Source organism: Apostichopus japonicus, chromosome 13 (assembly GCF_037975245.1).
Source record: "Apostichopus japonicus isolate 1M-3 chromosome 13, ASM3797524v1, whole genome shotgun sequence".
NCBI classification, from domain to species: Eukaryota; Metazoa; Echinodermata; class Holothuroidea; order Aspidochirotida; family Stichopodidae; genus Apostichopus; species Apostichopus japonicus.
The window spans coordinates 1,299,967-1,320,955 of record NC_092573.1 but is presented as its reverse complement, the minus strand read 5'-3'; the positions used below and the strand labels follow the sequence as shown (position 1 = coordinate 1,320,955).

The window sequence follows — 20,989 nt, the reverse complement described above, 5'->3', positions numbered from 1 at the left end:
CATCCAAGAGCAATCAATGGTTTTCCCATCTGAAATGACTTTCTCCATTGAAAAGGTTCCGAATTTGAGTTCAAATGTTGAATTGGAAGCCCCCCACCCCCTCCCATCCCCCACCTCACCCAGATGTGAAAGCTGTAATCCATAAGTCCTTGCAGGCTTCTTCCACATTCATCGTCACTTAAGCATCGTAAAAATAATAGCATGAGGTTGATCATTATTATTATATTCTCTTTTAAAGCTGAAAAAGGAACTTCTTTTATCAGAATTAATAATGCATTTCAGGTTAACATGGCAATGGATGTGAACATTGATACCTACTTTATTGCAGGTTTGTCAATAGCATTATAAATGCATTTACTCGGATGCCATCGGTGAACAGACAAATCGGGGAACAGACAAAGCGAGTGTGTTGAAGTGTCACTGATAAACTCACTTGTCCTTGCATCTATTTTGTACGGAATGCCTTTCAAATACCAGTTGAATAGGAACTGAAAGTTACGCTTGAAAAAACATTGTAACTACATTTGTAGAGGTTTGGAACGTTATAAACCTAAAGGCAAAAAAATTGTTTTATTCTAACTTACCTGTTGTTACGAAACATGACTCAAATATGGTGTCAAGCTATACATGTGTATGGGTGTGGGTGTGTGTAGGGTATAGGCTTATACAACTATGTTCCTGGAAGTGTAAGCTCATCCACAGGTGGTAAAGGAGTGGAAAAGTTTCTTTTTTCAATTGTTAAGGGTTGCGAGTACTGGAAAGGTTATGAAACACTGTTCTAGGGTTATACTTCACACTTCATAACGCTGTGATTGATCGAAAGTAAATGTCCTATACGAAGGTACTACTGAGCCAGTGATAATACTTTTTAAGAAAAGTCACCCAAGGAGAGAACCTGCGCACGAAAACCAAACTACCGAACGACTGATCCACTCTCAACCCCATCGGGACCGTGACTGTGTGATCATCGTCGGGTGTGTATCACCATTCCCATCGAGAGGGAACAGATACTACACATGATCTTAGCAAAAAGGCCGAGCCAGTGATAATAGCCGGTACATTCTTACGTATGATTATGAATTACATCAGGCTCTAGCCTAGGCCCGAAATATGACTGAGGCCTAGCCTAACTTATAGCCTCACGTCACATTAGGGCTATGCCTACGTCTTATACTGGTATATAAGTTAGGGGTTATCCTTAAATCCTTGACGTCCTCCCAGGGCCTCTGCCAATAGTGGCACAACTCAATAGTACTGGTACAGTGGTAGCCTATGTTTTTGCAGTTTATTCCATCAGAAAGTCATTACTATGTTGGTGTTATAGGCTAAACAAGCAAGAAATACAATAAGGAAGGTTCAGAAGATAGCCCATCTCATCATTCCATAGACAAGCATAATAATTGACTAATGAAAATTAACACTGACAAAGCAAATTTGTGATTTAGAAATATAGGCTTAAGTTAGGCCCATAGGATATGCTTGCAAACTTACATCTTTTTAGAAAAATACATCAAAGGCCATGTAAACTTTAGTTGGAGGTTACTCTGTGTTAGCCTATGAAAAATTAAAAACAAATACATTTCAAAATGAGCCTTTAGTACCACTGCCATAACAGTTTACCAGCCTCTGGCATTTTAATAGACTTTTCCTTTGCTTGGCGCATTGATTACGTAACATATATAGGCTAACATTCCAGACTAATCACCTTGAAAGGTGAAAAAGTGGGCAGTGGCAAAATAATCAACGGCAGACTTACTAAAGGGGAGATTTTTAAATGATTACAAATGTGCCATAATAAATATACCTTATGCCATAGATGTATCATGCTGTATCCTATTAAGCCCCAATAATTCCATAGCCTAAAGTATACATGTACAGCCTCAATCCTCATTCAGTTGTGTACTTTGATTGAAATAGGAAAGACCTCCTGACATACACTCCCCCAACCCCCCCCCCACCCACCCATTAGAAAATATTGTCATGAATTTCCAGATTATACCATGACTTGCTATTAAAGGTAAACTCACTTGACTATAGTAGCTACTAATTGGTATTGAACCCTATAAGGAACATACATACAACACCTCTACCATGTGTAATATTATTAAAGACACATTGTTCCTTCAAAGATTGGTATCTACTTTTAATGACAATAAACTTCAAGAAATCAAGTACAACACTATGCTAATTTCAAGTCGATAAAAAATCTAGTGATCTTTACTATTGTTTGCAGCTGGTATGAAATATACATCAGCTTAGAATCTGTGCCAGCTGAAACATTGCCAGCTGGGGTTATGTTTGATAGGTAAATCAGTCATGTAGCAGATATGACATTTCCATGCCATTACATGTAATTGCTTTACAGAACTTCTGTAAATAATATGGCATCCATTTTTGGAAATTGATCTTTTGTCAGAGAGAATATATTCAGTTATATCACAAAACAGTGAACAATGCTACAGATCTTGCTCATTATCAATGGGACTCAAGGTTTTCAAATCCTACGCTTTCACACAGAGCTTTATTTATACATGATCACAAGGTCATTTAAATCAACTTTGTAAACCCCTCTTCAGTAATATGAAGATTAGAATGAATTCCCTTAGGAAATACAACAACAAAATGCATTCATTAGCTGACTTTGCTATGACTTAACATTACAAACTGGCAAAAACTACCTGGCGAAAGTGTAGATTTTCAGCAGTTGAAAATAGCCTGTATGGGTTGGTGACTGGTCATTTGGCATGAACATATAAGCCTGCCAACGGGAGAAAAATTACTTAAGCATAATATGAAAAAAGCAGAGTAGATTTAAGGGGAAATTGCTTTGGATGCTCCAGAAATCCATGACGGAAAGCTTGTCTTATAGTGTATAGTGATTAGTTAAACTATCTACTATCTACCATGTTTTGATGGGACACCGATGTTTTGCTTTGAATTTTCATTCATTCTATCTCTGTGTGCACAAATGGGCCAAAATTTTGACAAAAGAGTTCATTGATATGATTGTGTGCTTATTTACTACACAATAGTAACAAAAACACCATTATTTCGACAATCAAGATTGAAATGCATAATTTATGCATTAGTAATTTATTTGTTTCACTCATTTTCTTTTTTGGAGCATTTTAATGTCACTGAGATTCATCAATAATGATTTCTGGAGGTAGGAACTCCCCAAGAAAACGCTCACTTAACATGACCTTTAGGCATGCATGCATGCATGGTAAAGTCAGAAAGCCAATTAGTTTTTTGTACCAAAAAGGGTTTCCCTTCTATACACTATGTCAGTATAGAATACCTCACAATTCATTTTGACCATTTCTCTTTCAAAGTATATTGGACATGTCCTCACATCTAATTCATTTCTCTACTTGTCAGAAATGTTTCATCCCTTCTCAGATAGTTTAAGAGGGACAAAATAGTTTTTTTTTTACCAGCAACATCACAGAAGATGTATAGTTTGATATATGGATTGCTAAAGACTGTATTAGGGCCAAAGATTTCCCTGGGTTCATCACCCTGAGGGAATGCGAGCGACCTTATGCGTGCTGTGGCATGATTTTTTTTATTTTATGAAAAGTCTTTCCTAAATGCGATTCAACTTACTGAATATTCAAGAAATGGAGAATGCCAGCTCTTGGGTTAATAAATTTGGTGCATTTGATAGGTTGCCATGGTGGCAATATTGAGAGGACAAACAGCTTTAATATAATTCTACAACAAAATCAAAAGCCCACAGTTTTGAGGGAACAAAAGTGAATTTACTGAGTGAGACATTGTCATAATTCTCATGTATTATTTTACTTTTCGTGCCCCTCCCCTGCCCTCCCCCCCTTCAATTAAACAAAAGCAAAGCAAATCCCAATAGTTGATAAGTGGAGAAAGAGGAATAAGGACAAAGGTATACCTCTAGGCATTTACAGAGGATGGAGTTTTGTTTTAACAGAAACTTTGATGGTTCAGACAACAGTTTCTCATTCTTTATTTAGGAGCTATAGAAAACCACAATTATCTTTAATTTATCAGTTGAATGTGTTAAAGATTGATTATGCTCCATAGACAGCTGATGCCAATCCTTGATGAATTATATATGCTTACTACCAGACACTACTGTCTTCAGGTGTCAAGAACTGAATATTTTATATGCCCCATTTATAATCTGGATTGAAACTTTTTTTGTTGTGAGCGGTCTTTAACAAATTTTCTGGGATGTCAACATTTTGTTGACGTGTAATTTATTGTAGTGTGCTAAATCAAACTCTCCTCTCCTCCCCTCTTTTTGTTAACAAAGTTAGGTATACAATCATAACTTGTATGTACATATTCACACTATAATCAATTTCCAAAGGCCTTCATAATTCTATACACATCTTGCGCTTGAAAGGTATGGAGCTACTGATCTTTAATACTACTACTTAGTGGACACATAGGCCTATATATATATCCAAGCATCATTCAAGGTGGTATTTAGCTAGTTTGCCAGTTGACATTCTATATCTGGCACATGACCACCACCCCCCCAAACTTGTAGACAAGTGCATTGTATTGTCCTAATTTCTACACTCTTTTTTGGCACCAAACTTGATATAGTCAACAAACCCGTTGTCTCTGGGAGATTGAAGCATAGTTACTAAACAAAGTCTCTCTTACACTGGAGTGCACGGCTCCTCTCTTTGTTTGTAGTAGTCTGCGGTTCTAACTGATTAATCAATGTTAATGAACTGATTCGCTGATGGAGGTAGACCCCGAACGACATTGATTGATGATGTCGTCATTAGCAGATTCTCACTCTATAGTAAGTAATATACTCAGATACTGTAAAGGCTATCAGGTCACTCTTAAAATCCCCTGCCATTGACTTTGTAATGAATTCCTTGTCATCGCTGCCTTTCAGGTCTTAATTGATATTAATATACACTGACATTCCATGCATACAGCCTTAGCACTAAGGAGAAGTGTCTCCTGTAACGAAGCTTAACCGCAAAGAAGTGATGAATGAAATCCTCAGCTGGCCTACTCTCGGACTTGATTTTCTCGGAAGTGTCACACAGAGGTCACATCTTGCCGGTGCGTGTGGCATGTGGATTCGGTGATTTTGTATTTTCTGTTCAAGCTGATTGTAAACTTTTGCGGTAACAGGTCGGCAGTTTCCCATGTCCTGGAATTTAAGTCAGCCTAGCTTCTCAACTTTGCATGGATTTCACTTTATCTTTATTAAGAAATACAGATAAATAATTTCCATTTTGAAATCATCAGTATTGTATCTTTCAGGTGGAAATTAGCAACCAGAAGTTCAATATTTTTTCAAGGGACATCATTGGAGGTTAACCTTGGAGAATTTTTTGTCTTTCATCCAGTTTACCTCAAGCTTGGTGATCATCTGTGCACGACAGGAACATGGTGAGTTGGCATCTATACTAGGTTTATGAGGCCATCTTCCTCTGATGGTAGGCCTGTCATACATGTTTGAACTAAGCATGATAATATATGGCATACAACCTTTGGCAACTCCTCATTGATAATCAAAGGGTATGTGCATAAGCTGTACATGTATACAAAATACATCTTGAATGGTTTTGATGAAATATTCAGAATGGTGGTGACTGTTTTAGTCATAGTAATGTCATTCTTTCTCCAGTGAATATGACTCGAGTTACAGAATCCACCATCTTATCTCTTCAGTGGGGTTGGAGCTTGCCAAGTGGCTCTGATACTCCAAATTATTCCCAGCCATTAATTGAGGATGGTTAAGTAGATAATTAACTATCCCAGTGTGGCAAACCTGCTTTGAAAGTGGCAGCTAAATTCTTGTTGAAATTTGAGCATAACCTGGATGAACATTTTTTGACTTCCTAGCAGTAAGCTGATGACGTTATACTGCTAAAGTGTTCAAATCTCAAAAGTCTACAGAAAACCGTTTTAAATTCCGATTCCGCTCAAATATTGTAATGACGTATACTCGTTTGGTGGGATAACACATGTTCCATATTTGTAATGAAACTGGAGAAAGTGCAGGTATTGGAAACCAATAACATCCGCAAACGTCCCAATATTGAATCTCTTGATTGCACACAGTGATTAACAGGTATTTGTCTATTTTAATGTGGTTGGTGTGTGCAGGTTTTTTATTATTATTATTTATAATTGTTAGTTTTATTGATTGAAATTGATGGAACTTGCTGCTTTGCAATTTTTACTCATATGTGCATATCATTCATCATTCAAGTAAGTCCTTTGCCTTCTTTGGACAGCGCCCTCACTATGTGCAGTTATGGGACAATCTCAAAAAGAAACGTGTAAGAGTTGCGCTGCAGCAAGGCTATTTAGTTCAAATTAATACCCATTATGAAATGTGGAGCACAAAAGATACATTCTACATGATGATGCAACAATGCTTCAGTCCCCTCAGCTCTGACCTTTGACATGGTGCCTTAATAGCCTGCTTTGTATTTCTTGCACATGTTTATTTGCCGCCGCATTTTATATTATCACTCTGACTTGGCAGGCCTTTAATTATATGAACAGGTGTACTGTATGCCAGCTTGTAAACAATGTTGAAGGCTGTATTGCCAGATGTAGCCTCTCAATCGGTGCTGAATTTATCTCTTTTCAATGATGCTTGAGAAGGCGAATTGCAATCAAAAGAGGGAATAAAGTACCCCTGGAATCAATGATTTTTCTAGGTTTGCAGACTTCTGCTGTCTGTTCGAGGAGGTATCTGTCAGTTTAAGATGAAACAGCATCGCAAGTACTGCCCCGTCAAGCTTTAATCACATTCTTTATGTTCCACGAGCTTCATGCACTCTTATGTTGACCTTTGTAGTACACATCCAGAGAATGGCCGAGCTTCTCACATACTGCTATGATACATCTGTGATTTGTTTTGTTAAATAGAAGGTTTCATTGCCAACATTCTGAAAACACTCAACAATCACAAAGTGTACCTGTACTTTTACGAAAGAAGCAAGCGAAGAAAGCACACACAGGCAATTAAAAGCATGAAATTTAGGATAAAAGGTGGAGAGATCTTTTCCACCTTTCTGTGTCTCCCTATCTGCTCCCAGTATGCTCGAGGTTAGCAATAATAACTAAAACTTGGCTGATGATAATGTTCAGCTAAAATTTCCCCTCCACACCCACTCCCCCTCTTTATCCCTGCTCAATCTGACATTGGTTGTTATAATAACATCTTAAACAAACCTGCAATTGCCAGTCTGGTGTTTTAAAAACAGAAAATGACAAATTTGACACTTTTCAATAAGTGTGCATTGGTTGGAGCAAAATGAAAGCTCTAACCAAACAGCATTTTGGGTAATTTTCTCTATGGTCTAACCAATGTAAGAGAAACAGTAGATTCCCCCAAAGATCATTGATTTCAACCATTTCATGTTGCTCAGTCCGAGTCGAGGTTACATTTTGTTTTACCACTTTTCACTCTGTTCATCGAAGAGACCCCCGAATTGCAAACCCAGACAATTCCTACCCAAATATACACAGTCAATTGTCATGAAAAAAACAGGAAATTTGTATTTTTCCACCCGATTTGGCCGCAAATTTGACCACTTGCGACACAGAAACACTTTTATTAACTTTTTAGCATTTCCTGTAGTAAGTATTCTTTTAGTTGTTTCCTCACATGTTTTGATTCTGATGAGACTCAGTAAAATATGATCAGGGAGAGCTTTTTTGTGTCATTAAATGATTCTATCTTTTTATCTCCTCAAACATAGCATGCTACAGATTTGTCTTGCACTGCAAATGACCCTGAGTTTTGTTTTTTCCCTTTTCTTTGCGATTTTTTTCCCCTAGCTCTGTGATTCCTGTCAAGGTGCTGCATTGCCCCTAGGAATTTATTCATTGAATGTGCAAAAATAGTGATATAATCTGTTATATATCTCGGGCTATGTTGGAGTTAAGCCCAGGCTTTCGCCTGTCATAAAATGACCACCTCTGCCATGTCCTAGCTTTCAAAGCTTTATTTAAAACACTGGCAGCAGATAGTACCTTATTACCAAAAAAAAACAGTCATCATGCACTGTTATCAAAATCTCTGAAAATAACTCTTAAAATCACACAGAATGTAAGAAGATATTACATCAGTGCCAGTATTGAGTAACAAGGACATTAAATAAATAACAGCTGCATCTATCCTTGGCAAGAAATATGATAATTAATTTCGTTGCCATGTGTTTGCTTTGTTTAATTTTTGTTTGTTTAGACATTTAAATCTTGACTGACCTTTTCTTTGCCAGCAGCTGCGTCAGTTTGTGACGTGATGACTGTGATTACATGTGGCAAGTATGAAATATTGTCAGAAAAAATCTCAAACACTCTAAACCACCACCTTCACATCCTTTTACTGCAAACTGTCCTTTCGATTCTAATTTGTACATAGAATTGTCAAGAACAATTCAAAGTCAGTAGAATAATACTTGAGTGAAATTGGGAATTGAGTGAAGCTTGACATTCCTATTGAAGGTTTTGACTAGATTCTAAATAGCAGTCAAAGAGTATATAGTTTGTATACAGTCAGCTCATGCAGGGTATTGCTGGTCAGGAAGGGGAAGTTTAGGCTTCATAGCAACTTGGCACTGGTGGTATTTGGATGATTTTGAGCCTCGCACTGGTAATTAGGCAACACTTATCTGTCAAACTTTTATTGGATGGAGATTTGAGTGGAGATTGAGGTGAGTGTTTATCTGTCCGACAATCCTTTCATTGAGTTGGAATATGCACACAGAATATGTACAAGACTCTAGTTTGTACTGGTCTGAGTGCAGGTGTACAGCTTCCCACACAATGATAGAACTATTAAACTATTAGATAGTCACACATACATGTCCACTAGTTGCCACTAATTGATATCAACAGTAATTCTAAAGGACAAAAATGCAATTTTGCAAACTGAAAGGTACCGTTACCTACAACGTCGCAAGGTGCATATTGTTTTGGTGAGGAAATTTTATTTGTTTAATTCTAGTGTTGCTAAGGAAAATGGAATATACAACAATTTTTTCAGTTTGCTAATATGACATTTAACCAACTCCATCAGTACAGACATGAGCATTAACTCACACATTGGAGTTATGTACATGTTTGATGTGAATTTCAATGCCATGGCAACTTGCCAAGATTTTGGATTGTTGCATTTGATAGAAAAATACAGAAATAAAGATTTGAGATGAATTTTGTTGTCACTGAAATGCAGTTCATGTTTATCTGGGAATGTCCTGGATTTATTTTATGACTATATCTCAATAGGAAACGGACTAAACCTTCTGTCACTCTCTTAATTTCTAACCAGATGGTTGTTACGGTTACTAATAACAATATACTTTTATAAGACCATTTAGTGGTCAATTTCAAAATCAAATTGGATTGTTTCATAATTTTATAAAATTGGTCAAGCCAGACTGGTTTGTTATAAATATTATGTTATTTTGGGGGAAGGGGAAGGTGTGGGGAGGGGGAGTCATATAGTAATCTGGCATGATAACTGCATGCTTCACGTATACTCACTTACTGAATAATAATAATAATAAACTCATCTAAATTTCAGTCATTTTCTCTAAATATTCAGGTACCCCATCCCCAGCCTCTTCCTTCAGCTACCCCTCCCCCCCCCTCCAACCCACTCCAACCCCAACTCATCTTGTTGCTATAATTTGTTAGTGATGATGCAACTGAGTATAGGTGAAACATGAATTATTTGACATGTGTGCATTTCTGTTTCCATCAAACCTGGTCAGAATCAGTGTCCTTTAAATTTGACTTCCAGCCTCTGGTGTTAAATTTGATTTGTATCGATGCCTGGTAGTAATCAAGTTAGTTGTTAAATGAAATCGCAGTCCCAGTTTGAACTGTTGGCCACTGTAGTAGGCAGAAAATTCCACCGAAATGTTAAAGACAGGACTCGTAGAGCATAATTTCTCTTACTTATTTTTTAGTGAGTCATTTATGCTGGTTTCTTGATAGATGTAACCTATTATGACCCGCACATGAGGACTAAAGGAGGATGGTACAAAATTGTTTACGTTTCTAACACAGACGATCCCAATTGTACCCTAATACTATCCCATTCAAAACATTTTTGTGGAAAAGTTTGCAAGAGAAAGTGCCAGAACGATTGGCATTACATCATAGATTTGGGCAAAATATTGTTGTTCCCACCAGCTCCTCCCTTCCCACCCTTGTCACACCCCCCCCCCATCCCTCTGCTTCCAAACAGTGCTCCTATGGAATATAATTTGAAAAGATAAATCATGCTAGCAGTAAACTGTTCAGTCAGCTAATCCATGTCTACATGTTGTGTTTTCTTGTGACTGTAAATGTTTGGTGTATTAAGCTAACTGTCACTCAATTGAGTGAAACAGTCCAACTCTCTCCTCTCTTACTGTATCATATATGGCACTGGCATATTCATGTGTGATCACAAACCTGACTCCTTCCTTCTTACTCCCCCCTCCCCTTGCCTCCCCCCTCCCATTCCCCCTGTACTGAAATATATATCATCCCCACATTACACATCCAGTCATCCCCAACACAAAAAGTTTAATAAATGACCTTGGATTCATGTAGATATGCAAATGTCAATAATGGCATGGTGCAGATTTCATTCAGAATTTTTTTGCAGTATTCATTTTTTTTTCTTCAGTATTCATTTATTCAGTATACAATTCAGTATTTATGTCTCGATAAAAGTTAACCTTCCAACACAAATGCTATCCGTCAATCAAAGCAACTCTATCACAAGGACCAATATTAAGCTAGTCCGCTCTTCAAAAATAATACAGAGAATCCGTGCGATCACTAGAGATTTATCCTGTTTCACTTCAACTGCACAATATTTGCAACATATTACAATAAATCACCAAGGACAATTGGCAGCGGAAATAATATTCTGATGCTCTTACGGTCCGTCCGCTATCAAGCCATTCAGGATACTTGGGCATCTAAAGTTCAATTGCTATCTGTAAAAAAATTTCTTATTGACGTATTGATTTTTCCTGGAAAATGTGACACTTTTGAAATCTTTGCTAGAAATCAGTCAATGCTCTAGGGTTGCGGCTTAAATCGAGAGAATTTTACAAATTTGATATGACTATATTTGGATAAACATTTTTACATGAAATGAAATAATAGCTCAAGGTTGCCGCAGTTCGTCTGTCTTCGAATGCTAAGGTCACTGACTCCTCTGTTGGCACAACTATACTTATTACATTCATAAAAATTTCTCCTGCTTTGTTTACCATCATGCTTATTAAAAGTGTGCTCTTGGGATCACGTAGATGTTATCCATTGACGTAGACGTTTTGTGAACAGTCTTTTGTTTTTATAATTAGAATTCATAGAATTCATATGTGTGTCAAGGTAGCATAAATGATATTATGCTCTCTTCAGAGTATTCATCAGTGATAACAAACTCTCGTGCAAAATTATACAGGCACAAATTTGTGTTTTTTTTATTCTTTATAGATTACGAAAATTGAGAGATTTGAAAGTTGTTTTGCATTTTGATGACGTAAATATTCACCGTTTTGCTATCTTATTTCTCTGTTGTTTTGACTATTAAACAAGATAACTAACTACAAGTCTTAACATCATCTCTAAAACAGTAGATTTATACTTGTGCCTAACCTTTTCCAAAGCATCTCTCTGTAAGGTTTATTTTCCAATATTACTTGTTGGAGAGTAACTAAACAATAGTGGAACACAGGGTTTGACAAACCTGATGTAACAGACTGGCTTTGCCTTCGACATCATGGGTGCCTTTCATATTTACAGCAAAAAATGGTATCGTGAACTTCAAACAATAACCTTGTAAATATCAGAGATTGCCACAACGCCTCTGAGCTCGTGTTGTAGTTGCCATTTCGATATAAACGTTCAAATGGTACATGTATGTTGTTCAATTCATGTATTACTAGCTCTAGTCTAGAGACCTGGGAGAGAATAGATGACTAAATTGAATAATCCAAGTTTACAAAAGAATAAACTGGTAACTGCACCAACATTGCAAACTTTGCATGGTTTCTCTCATCATCTGAGTATGTTTCGTCAGTGCCCTTAGAATCACAAGGCCACCGATGGCACAAATAAATGCGTTCAAAGGTAATAAAAAAAATATTCAAAATCTTTGTTGCAGCTTTGAAGATTTCCCGAATTTTGTCTCTGATTATGAAATACTACCGTTCCTGTGTTGCAAAACTGCTATGCATCTTTGCACTCGCTCATGTAGCAAATTGACCATTTTTGATATATTTTTCAAAATAATATAGCTTGATGCCCCCCCCAGCCCCCCCCCCCCCCAAGCATGGCAAGAACACTTGTCAGTTTTTATATATATGCTTTTATATTTTAGTTCATCAGAATCTGACATTTCTCTTCTAACAAGATTTGACAGATGAAGAGATTTGGGAAGATTGTTTGTAAATTTCATCTCATCATTTACACCTGGATAATTATCCTATGACATATTTTGAAGTTAACTCCCTAATGGCTTATTTGCACTCTCTTATACAGTCTGATTTAGACATGATAGCTAAGATGGATAATAATGCCACGCATTGTGCTTGACATAGTTTTGAAACTATGGACTGTTATCTACAAATGAATGATTCTTTCTCCTTCCACTTCTTAAAATGAAGAACAAGAAGAACATTTTCTTCCCTGGCAACTAAAAGCTTTTCTGAAGGGTTTTAAAATTGTCATGAATTCCATAGAATTTAAAGTCACAAAGGAACATGAATTAGATTTATTCAAACATCGTTACCATAGTATTAATATTAAAAGACTGCCAGTTTTTTAGCCTGTGGTCTAAATTAAATATGAAATGCATTCATATTAGCCTAGATGATTCGTGATGCCTCTCTATACAATCCAATAGCTGGCAATACTCTGAGGTGATATACGCTGTTGTTGATTTAGTATAAATTTGAGTGACATATAGCATGAGACAAGGTGTCTTCATAGTGTTGCTATGACTCCTCTGTGTGAGATCGACTTTCCTTTCAAGGTAGAATTATTAATGAATACTCTCAGAAGCAGTTTGATTTCTCTCAAGTAATGCTTATTTCAAGATAAGTATCAGTTAGTCTATATCAATACCTCAAGGTCTATTCCTTTGAAACTTAAAGAGGTCAGTTATAGTCATTTTCAGGTCATGAAACAGTTCCTCTTTTCTATGCATCTCAAGATAAAATGATTTCTAAAAAATTACTTTTCTATCTCAACACAAAATATTCATTGGAATGTATCGATTCACTTTTTTGATAATGCTAAATTTGACCTAAATTAACACTTACTTTAACTTCTTCATGCATTGGACATATCCCTTTAAAATGTTAGCAACCCATACAGTATTCAGATTATGTGCCAGTCTTCAATATTGTCCCCATAAAGCTAAAACTCTTATTTCACAAAGACTACAAGGTTTCCCCAAGGATGATATCTATTCAAACTTTTGTAAACTAAGTTGTGAAATATATTGTAACGCAAGAATTTGACAGCATCCAACTTACTGTTTTAGGCTTATGTAAATTGAGATTAGATCAATGCTGCATTTGTATTGACAGGTAAATTACAGGATATATGAGAAATTCTTCCATAAATGCAACTTTAATATTTCCAGATTGACTTGTCCATGAACTACAAATTACTTGTTCTGCTGCTTGGCTGAATTATCAAACATTGTTGAAATCATCTGATACAATCAGTACTTAGGTATTGCTCTCTAAAGACGTGAGATCAACTTAATTTTCCAACTTTGCAAATACAACATGTTCCTCTGTCCCTTGTGCATGAATTTAATGTGCATTAAATAAACTGCCAAGACCCACCATAGAGCCCTCCATTTATAATTTAATAAAAATTACAGATTGCTTTTCCTATTATGTGAAATTACGGGCATATGTAGTCAAATTCTTGTTCAATATTTGTAGCCTCCCAAAGTATAAATACGGTACTGTAGTGATGTTTTTGATATTTGGGTGTTTTCATGCCTTTACAGTCCAACCTGCTGGATTTGGAGTACATACACTACACACATGTATGTGTATATTATACTACTACAGTAGATAGATAGATAGGAGGAACCCACTCGTTTACTGATTGACAGAAATGCCAAACAGTGATAAATACAGCGGGTGAAAAAATATACCAGACTAGTAGCTAGATACCTGCCCGTGATTACTAATACTTATCTGAGCAGATGGGGGTAAATGTCAGGTGAAAGTGCTTCGATTTAATGGTCAACTGAGGTACCGAGTGAGGTGTGTAGCCTACATGAAGACGTCTGTGACCGTGACATGTACCAATGGAACAACAAAGGTGTAAGACTCGAGAATCACAATATTCAGTTCCCTGACACTCAAAGATGAAAATTCTACATCTAGTGCATAGGATTGTACATAAATGGAGAGTGTTCCCATGGTGCTTTGCATTAGGGCTCTCCAATCATGGAAGTAGGCCTAGATAGATGTAGAACACTATAGTTTCCATGATTTTGACAGATGCGAAGCAGCATAGTAACCCAGATGTATTTGTGTAGTAATTAGTAATGTAGGTATCCTTGTAACTTTCACCTTGTGGTCTGCATTACAGACAGTGCTGGGTAATTAAGGACTAGGAATGATGGAATCATTACAGCTCATATTAATCCTTCAATATATCTCATCAATAAGGACTTACATAATATTTTAATGTACAGCAAAGAAACAACATCAATATAATGCTTAATTCAAGCCTGCAAGAAATGTGAGGAAGGGTGTGGTTTGGGGGGGGGTGCACAGGAGATGAGGGATCATGGGCAATAATAATAAACTTACACTGTCATGTTATGCTTATCTTTTGAGAGGCAGCTCAATGCTCAATTACGTACATGAGCTACAATTTTGACACCTTTGAAAGGATGAATTGATCGATTTGCACGTACCGCACATCACTTCTGTCACTGGCCTTATCAATGACACATCTTTGAGGTACATGTCTTTCCGTCTGTCTTTTGTCTGTCTGATGGACATGTATACTAAATGGGCTTACGTTTGTGCACCAGGGAAAGTTTGACATTCTTTTTTACATTTCTGCAGATTTGCAATTCCGCCAGTAAAGTACCATTGACCTAAATAAGACCATATGCTTCCTGTGATGTGTGTGTGTGTAGCTCACACGTTCCTTACAGTCCCTTTTAGTTGCGAACACTATAAATTATGTAATTGATGCCAATTAAATGCGTTGAAGCAGCAATCATTGAATTCACGAGGTATAAATTTCTCAAGTTCTAAAGTGTAATGACTAAATCTTTAACAGTGATTTTCCTCTCATTGGTATCCACTTACAGTGTAAACAAACACATGATTTTACACTTGAAGTATCATGAAAGCACATTCCGAGCTCACTCCTCCTGCACATATTAGACAGGCTACAATGTCATAGAGCTCTTTTTCCAAAGAAATGTATGTATCTGAAGGTTTCTTTTTTTTTTTCTTTTTCTTTTTGAATAAATGAATGCATGAAGAACACATCATTTGAAAGGGGACATGGCATGACATGGATTGTGGCATTAATGGCATCTGAAAAGAAATTTTTAAAACAGATAAAAGACTTATTTGGGTGTATTCTGTCCCCTTCCAAGTAACACAGTATAGAAAGTTGCTTTTTTTCAGTCAATTTGACATTTTGGTCACCAACATAGCAAAGCTGATTTAACTGAAGAAAATAACAAAGAAACAGCTCTCTGGGTTTCATTCATCCCAAAACCTGTGTTAAGCTGATGACACATCCCAAGCAAGTGCAGCAAAAGTTCACTACAAACATCCTGAAGTGTGGCCTCCTGACCAAAGGTGATGACACTTGCTATAAACAGTGACAAAATTTGCTTTACACAGAAACGGTCACCATTTTTGTCCAAAATATGCAAGAATGTTAAAGGAATGGTCATTCATGAGATTGTTTTGTTTATTATTGGAATGTGGAACCAGATCACAGTGGCCAGAATGGTCACTAAATCCTACTGATTCCTCCAGTTAACAATATCCCAAACACTTAGCAATTCTATTGGCTTCCCATTGAGATGCATATAGATCACAATATTCTTTTCTTAGTCTTCCGAGCCATGAAATTTGCTCCGCCACATTTTACAGGAAATCTTCATCTAATAGTGACAGTTGGAACCCTTCATTCACATCAATTTTTCTAGCTTCAAGTCTAATTGTCTCGCATTTAAAGTCCTTTGGTAGTGATTGCAGCTTCCAGCACACAGTCCCTCGCTTGTGGAACTCACAGTTCATGTAAGATCATTGGACTCACTTATTTAAGCGTGACATATAAAAGTCTTCTTTTGTTTCCAAGTTATTTAATTGGTCATTTTAACTGGACACTTGTAAATTGCATTGAGCAATCTGTTCAGGTTGGGTTCTGTGCTTTATATTAAGACTAATCTCAGCACTGGTGTTTAAAAGTAAGCCCCACAACTGAGAGGTGGCTATTGCAGCCTAGACTACTACCTTGCAGTTACCAACAGCTGTTGGCAATTAATAACTGCTTTCCTGAGCTGTGTAACATGATTTGGAGTGTAAGTATTAATGGAAACTGTTTTCTCTTTTTTTTGTGGAAATATCTAGACAAGCAGCTATCTAATCAATGTGCAAACTCGTTTTGAGTGAAACCTTAATAGATTTGGTAAAATTGTAGAAAAATGCAAAAATCTGCTGTAATGTAAAAACTTGATAAATACTGACCGAAACTGGATATTCAGCTGCTTTAAGATCAGCACATCATCTACGATTTTGATTTGTAGAAAAAGATGTCGTCATCTCTCTGGTACTGACATTTGATTATAATACATTCATATCAGAAAGCAATTACCAGAGACAATTTTAGATGGTCGTAAATATGGTATCATAACATTGTAAAATAATGTAAACATTTTAAATATGTCAGCTGTGCTCATAACAGAACAGATGAGGCTTGAAGAAGGCATCATCTTCAGTTTCAATTTAAAGAAGTGTATTATGTTTTAATAATTAAAGAGGATAGATCTGTGAAAATAACAGAGACGTGAAAGCCCCCATAACACGATATCAAGAATGTATATTGATTATTAATATTAATATTTTAAGAAAAGAGGATCAGTGAAATAGAGAGAAAAAATGGAAGCTCCATAAAGGCTGTCAATTGGATGTACACTACTGGTAAAATAATAATATTAATACAATGTAATATAATGTCAACAATGTTGTCTGTAATTCTGTTGTTTTTAATATGATAAATTTAGATAGATTTTTACTGAATTAGTTTCCTTGATCTAAAAGATCATGTAATCTTAAAAAAAAGAAAAAAAAAGAGTAATAATAGCTTGGCTGAAAGAAACAAATGGTCTGAATTGGCAAAATTGGTGTGTATGAGGGCGGCTGAATTAATTATATACAAACATGTAACAAAATACTAAACAATATTTCCTGTTGGAAGCCATGTTTATTTTGACTACATGTATGTTTTAAGAATATCTTCTATGTACATCTATAGACTGTTTTCACTCAAGTTGGTCACATTTAGACATCTCAAGTAGCTTTTTACAGCTACAAGAAATATTTCTCTTTGATGCACATGGTATCTAACAAAACAGATACCTCCACCTTCCATGTTTTAATATGTAAGTAAACAATGGCAGATATTATTTTCACCAGTGTCTATTAAACCTTAATAGAGTTGAAAATTTTGCTAATATGATTTAATTATGAACAAAGGACAATACATCTAGCTCAAGTGTTGTTTTATGTCATAATTGTTACAAAATGACTCTTTTCTAACATAAAATTCAGATCCCTTGTTTTTCATCATGTAACTTTAAAGAACTAAGTGCTTGATTGACTGTAATGCAAACATCCACACATGTGATGATGAGATGACTACTCCTTGGCAAGATTGGTGCCCCTTATCTCACACTGTCATGGAGACAGGACCAACAGAATGGTTTAAACTAGGATGAGTTCTTGACCTCAATGGATTAAACCAACTCTGAACTGAAGCTGGTCATATTCAGAATAACATCTTTAGTCCACTTCACCTGGGATACATGAAAATAAAAACAAATTGGTGGAATAGAGATGTGTTTTATCTTTCTTAAAAGGGGAAAGAGTTTTATATATTTCCCAAGTACGGTCACTGCACGTATCACGTAATATGATTATATAGGCCCTTAGAAGAGACATACATATAGCTCACTTGGCAAGGGATACGTGGGGGGGGGGGGAAATGGTGGGGGAAAAATCAGTGAACAAAATTTATTAAAAGAAAAAGAAATTGGGTATTCTTCAAGTAATAATTAAATCCATATGTTGCTATATGATGCTGTACACTATAAAATTCATACTACATGGTATACTCTATATAATATACTCTACACTAGATGTATATATATGCATACTCTATATATATGTATACTCTATACTATATGTATACTCTATACTAGATGTATATTCTATACTTAATCATACTCTATACTATATATATCTATATATATGTATATTCAATATTATATACTCTAACTCTATATAATATACTCTACACTAGATGTATATTCTATACTATGTATACTATGTATACTCTATACTATAAATGTATACTCTATATTTATACTATATATACTCTATACTATACTATATGTGTATACTCTATACTATAAATGTATACTCTATATTTATATACTCTATATATATACTCTATGCTAGGTGTATATTCTATACTATATGTATACTATATACTATATAAGTATGCTCTATGCTATTCTATAGATATACTATGATACTTCTGTAGCTATATATAGCTACAGTAGAATCGTAGTATATAGATACTACTCTTTAGTATATATACTTTGTACTGTTAAATATGATATAAGTCGCTGTATGTGTCACTTTTCACTGATACTAATATCTGACATACTCTTTGCTACTGAATATGATATATGATACTCTTCCACATAATTCCTTCCATTAACAAAACTTTACCTTTATTATAAAATTATTATTATAATAATGAGAATAATAATAATATCAGTTCACACTTCTAAGACAGAAAACTGCTTTTCATGATTCTGTCAGACTGAGACCTTATGTGCTACCTTTGTTAAATAAATATGTTGTTATGTGTATGCTGACACCTACAAATTGTCAGTGAAGTTGGGAAATCAATAACCTTTCTGGAAAGTTTAGAATTTTACTGAAATACTTTATTAAAGTACTACATGTGACATTCGATCCCCCATTATTTTCAATATCATTGAAAGAATAGAAAATATTTTTTGAATCATGATGGAAATCATGAAAAATTAGGAGCAAGGTGTTTCCAGGCATTTTTCAGTGAAAGTACCTTTTCGTTATTTACAATAGATTAAAAATAATTTTAATTTTAATTAAATAGATTCTTTATTGACCTTAGCCTGCATGGTCCAACAAACTCTGAAGTAAAACTTAAAAGATGGTTTCCGTACCTCTGAGAAGACGACTTGATATCCAGTCTAAGGTATATATGGAGCTTTCATGCAGCACTCTTAGAGAGAACCTGCGACTGGACGTATCATCATATTAACTCTCCTTTCATGCAGATTTAATTTGACTTTCGTTTGTTGAACTAATTGGTCCTACCTATGACCCCACATTAAACTCTGACAGTGTTACGACGAAACGACCACCAAACTATGAAAAATTTCAGCGAGCCTATCTGTCAAAGGTTTTCAACCGTCTTTTTTGTTTTATTCCAAGCCAGCCATGATCTCACTCACCACGTTCGCGCTCTAAGCTGTCATTTATTGCCATCTTTGTTTACAGCAATGTCTTTTGCAAAGAAAGGAAACAACGAGCAAAAAAAAAGAAGAAGTAAAAAACATATGCACACCAAGTGATGCCGCACTAATAAATTGTGGCTCATTGAGTAGAACACAATGAGATGATGGCCTTAGTGGAGTGATTTAGCAGCGGAGCTCCATCTCAGCAGAATCAGCAGCAGTGCTCAGCAGCATCGGCCGGGAGGACGACAGTTCATATCTGACACTTTTAATATCGTAGTCAGAAGGCAGAGGAGGGGAGTAACAATCATTCTTGATGTTGTTACAGAACAAGTCACTTAGGAATTGTTGACTTAGCTATAAGTAATAGTAAAGTAGCTATAGCTAGGTATATGTACTATCACACGTACATTGGGTCGTCAACGTTTTTCTGCGGCGGAGTCAGTCGGCGTACTACGGTAGTGGTAGACAAAAGCAGCGTGGAACTTTCTCCGGATCGGGCTTCTCTTGAAAACTGTGTGATGTGAATTTGTTTCAGTTTGTAGGGTATTTTATCACATGGAGGAGGATGGCTGAGTGGAAGTTAGCTGGATAAAAAGAACAGGTAAATTTATCAGACTATCTTCAACGTACTGTCTTTCATTTATTTATTTAATTAGCATTCATCTGTCGAGCGGTGTGCATTGTTGTGTATTGTATAGTTGTCATCTGCCAAACGATGTTATCAAGTATTGTCCAGTCTGAGAGTGGTAGTAATAGAAAACATGATTATATTCTTTAATATTAAAAGTTGTATAATTTATGTGTGTTTCAGTAATACAAGTGTTTGCTACTTGATAAGATGCCTACTGGTCAGTTTTCTTTGATTCTGATTTCATCAGCCTCAGGGGGAAGGGGGAGGGGTAGGGGGATAAGGTGTCGGGGATGGTGTTTTGGTATCGGTGGTGTATTACTTGTCACCATCTTGATGTACATAGTTACATTACGTTTCATTGTTATTCTGTCTTATGTGCTACAACAAAATTTCTCATTAAGTTAAACTAATTGGAGTTCTATTTTAATTATTAAGTAATTGACATACCTCCATAGAGGCAAATATCATTAGTGCTTTCCTCATAATTTCAACACTTTGTCCAGTTTTGTAAATAATTTTTCTCTCCTGCATGTTGGTAGTTTATAGAGATTTTTTAGCCAAAATTGATGAGA

General features: G+C 35.9%; 1 protein-coding gene across 11 annotated transcripts in view; it reads left to right on the top strand.

Annotated features, from left to right (window-relative positions):
- Nucleotides 1-331: 331 nt before the first annotated feature.
- LOC139978921 (uncharacterized) overlaps nt 332-20,989 on the top strand; it is a 65,913-nt gene continuing 45,255 nt past the window's right edge. The window contains exons 1-3 of one of the 11 annotated variants that reach the window (XM_071989486.1): nt 332-1,055; nt 4,594-4,798; nt 5,361-5,403. In XM_071989486.1, coding sequence (XP_071845587.1) covers nt 4,766-4,798; nt 5,361-5,403 — 76 coding nt within the window. In that variant the 5' untranslated portion in view covers nt 332-1,055; nt 4,594-4,765. Of the gene's footprint in view, nt 1,056-4,593; nt 5,404-8,258; nt 8,298-8,410; nt 8,691-19,826; nt 20,388-20,989 lie in introns of those variants that run through there. The other 10 variants (XM_071989497.1, XM_071989487.1, XM_071989492.1 and 7 more) reach the window with 10 other exon arrangements.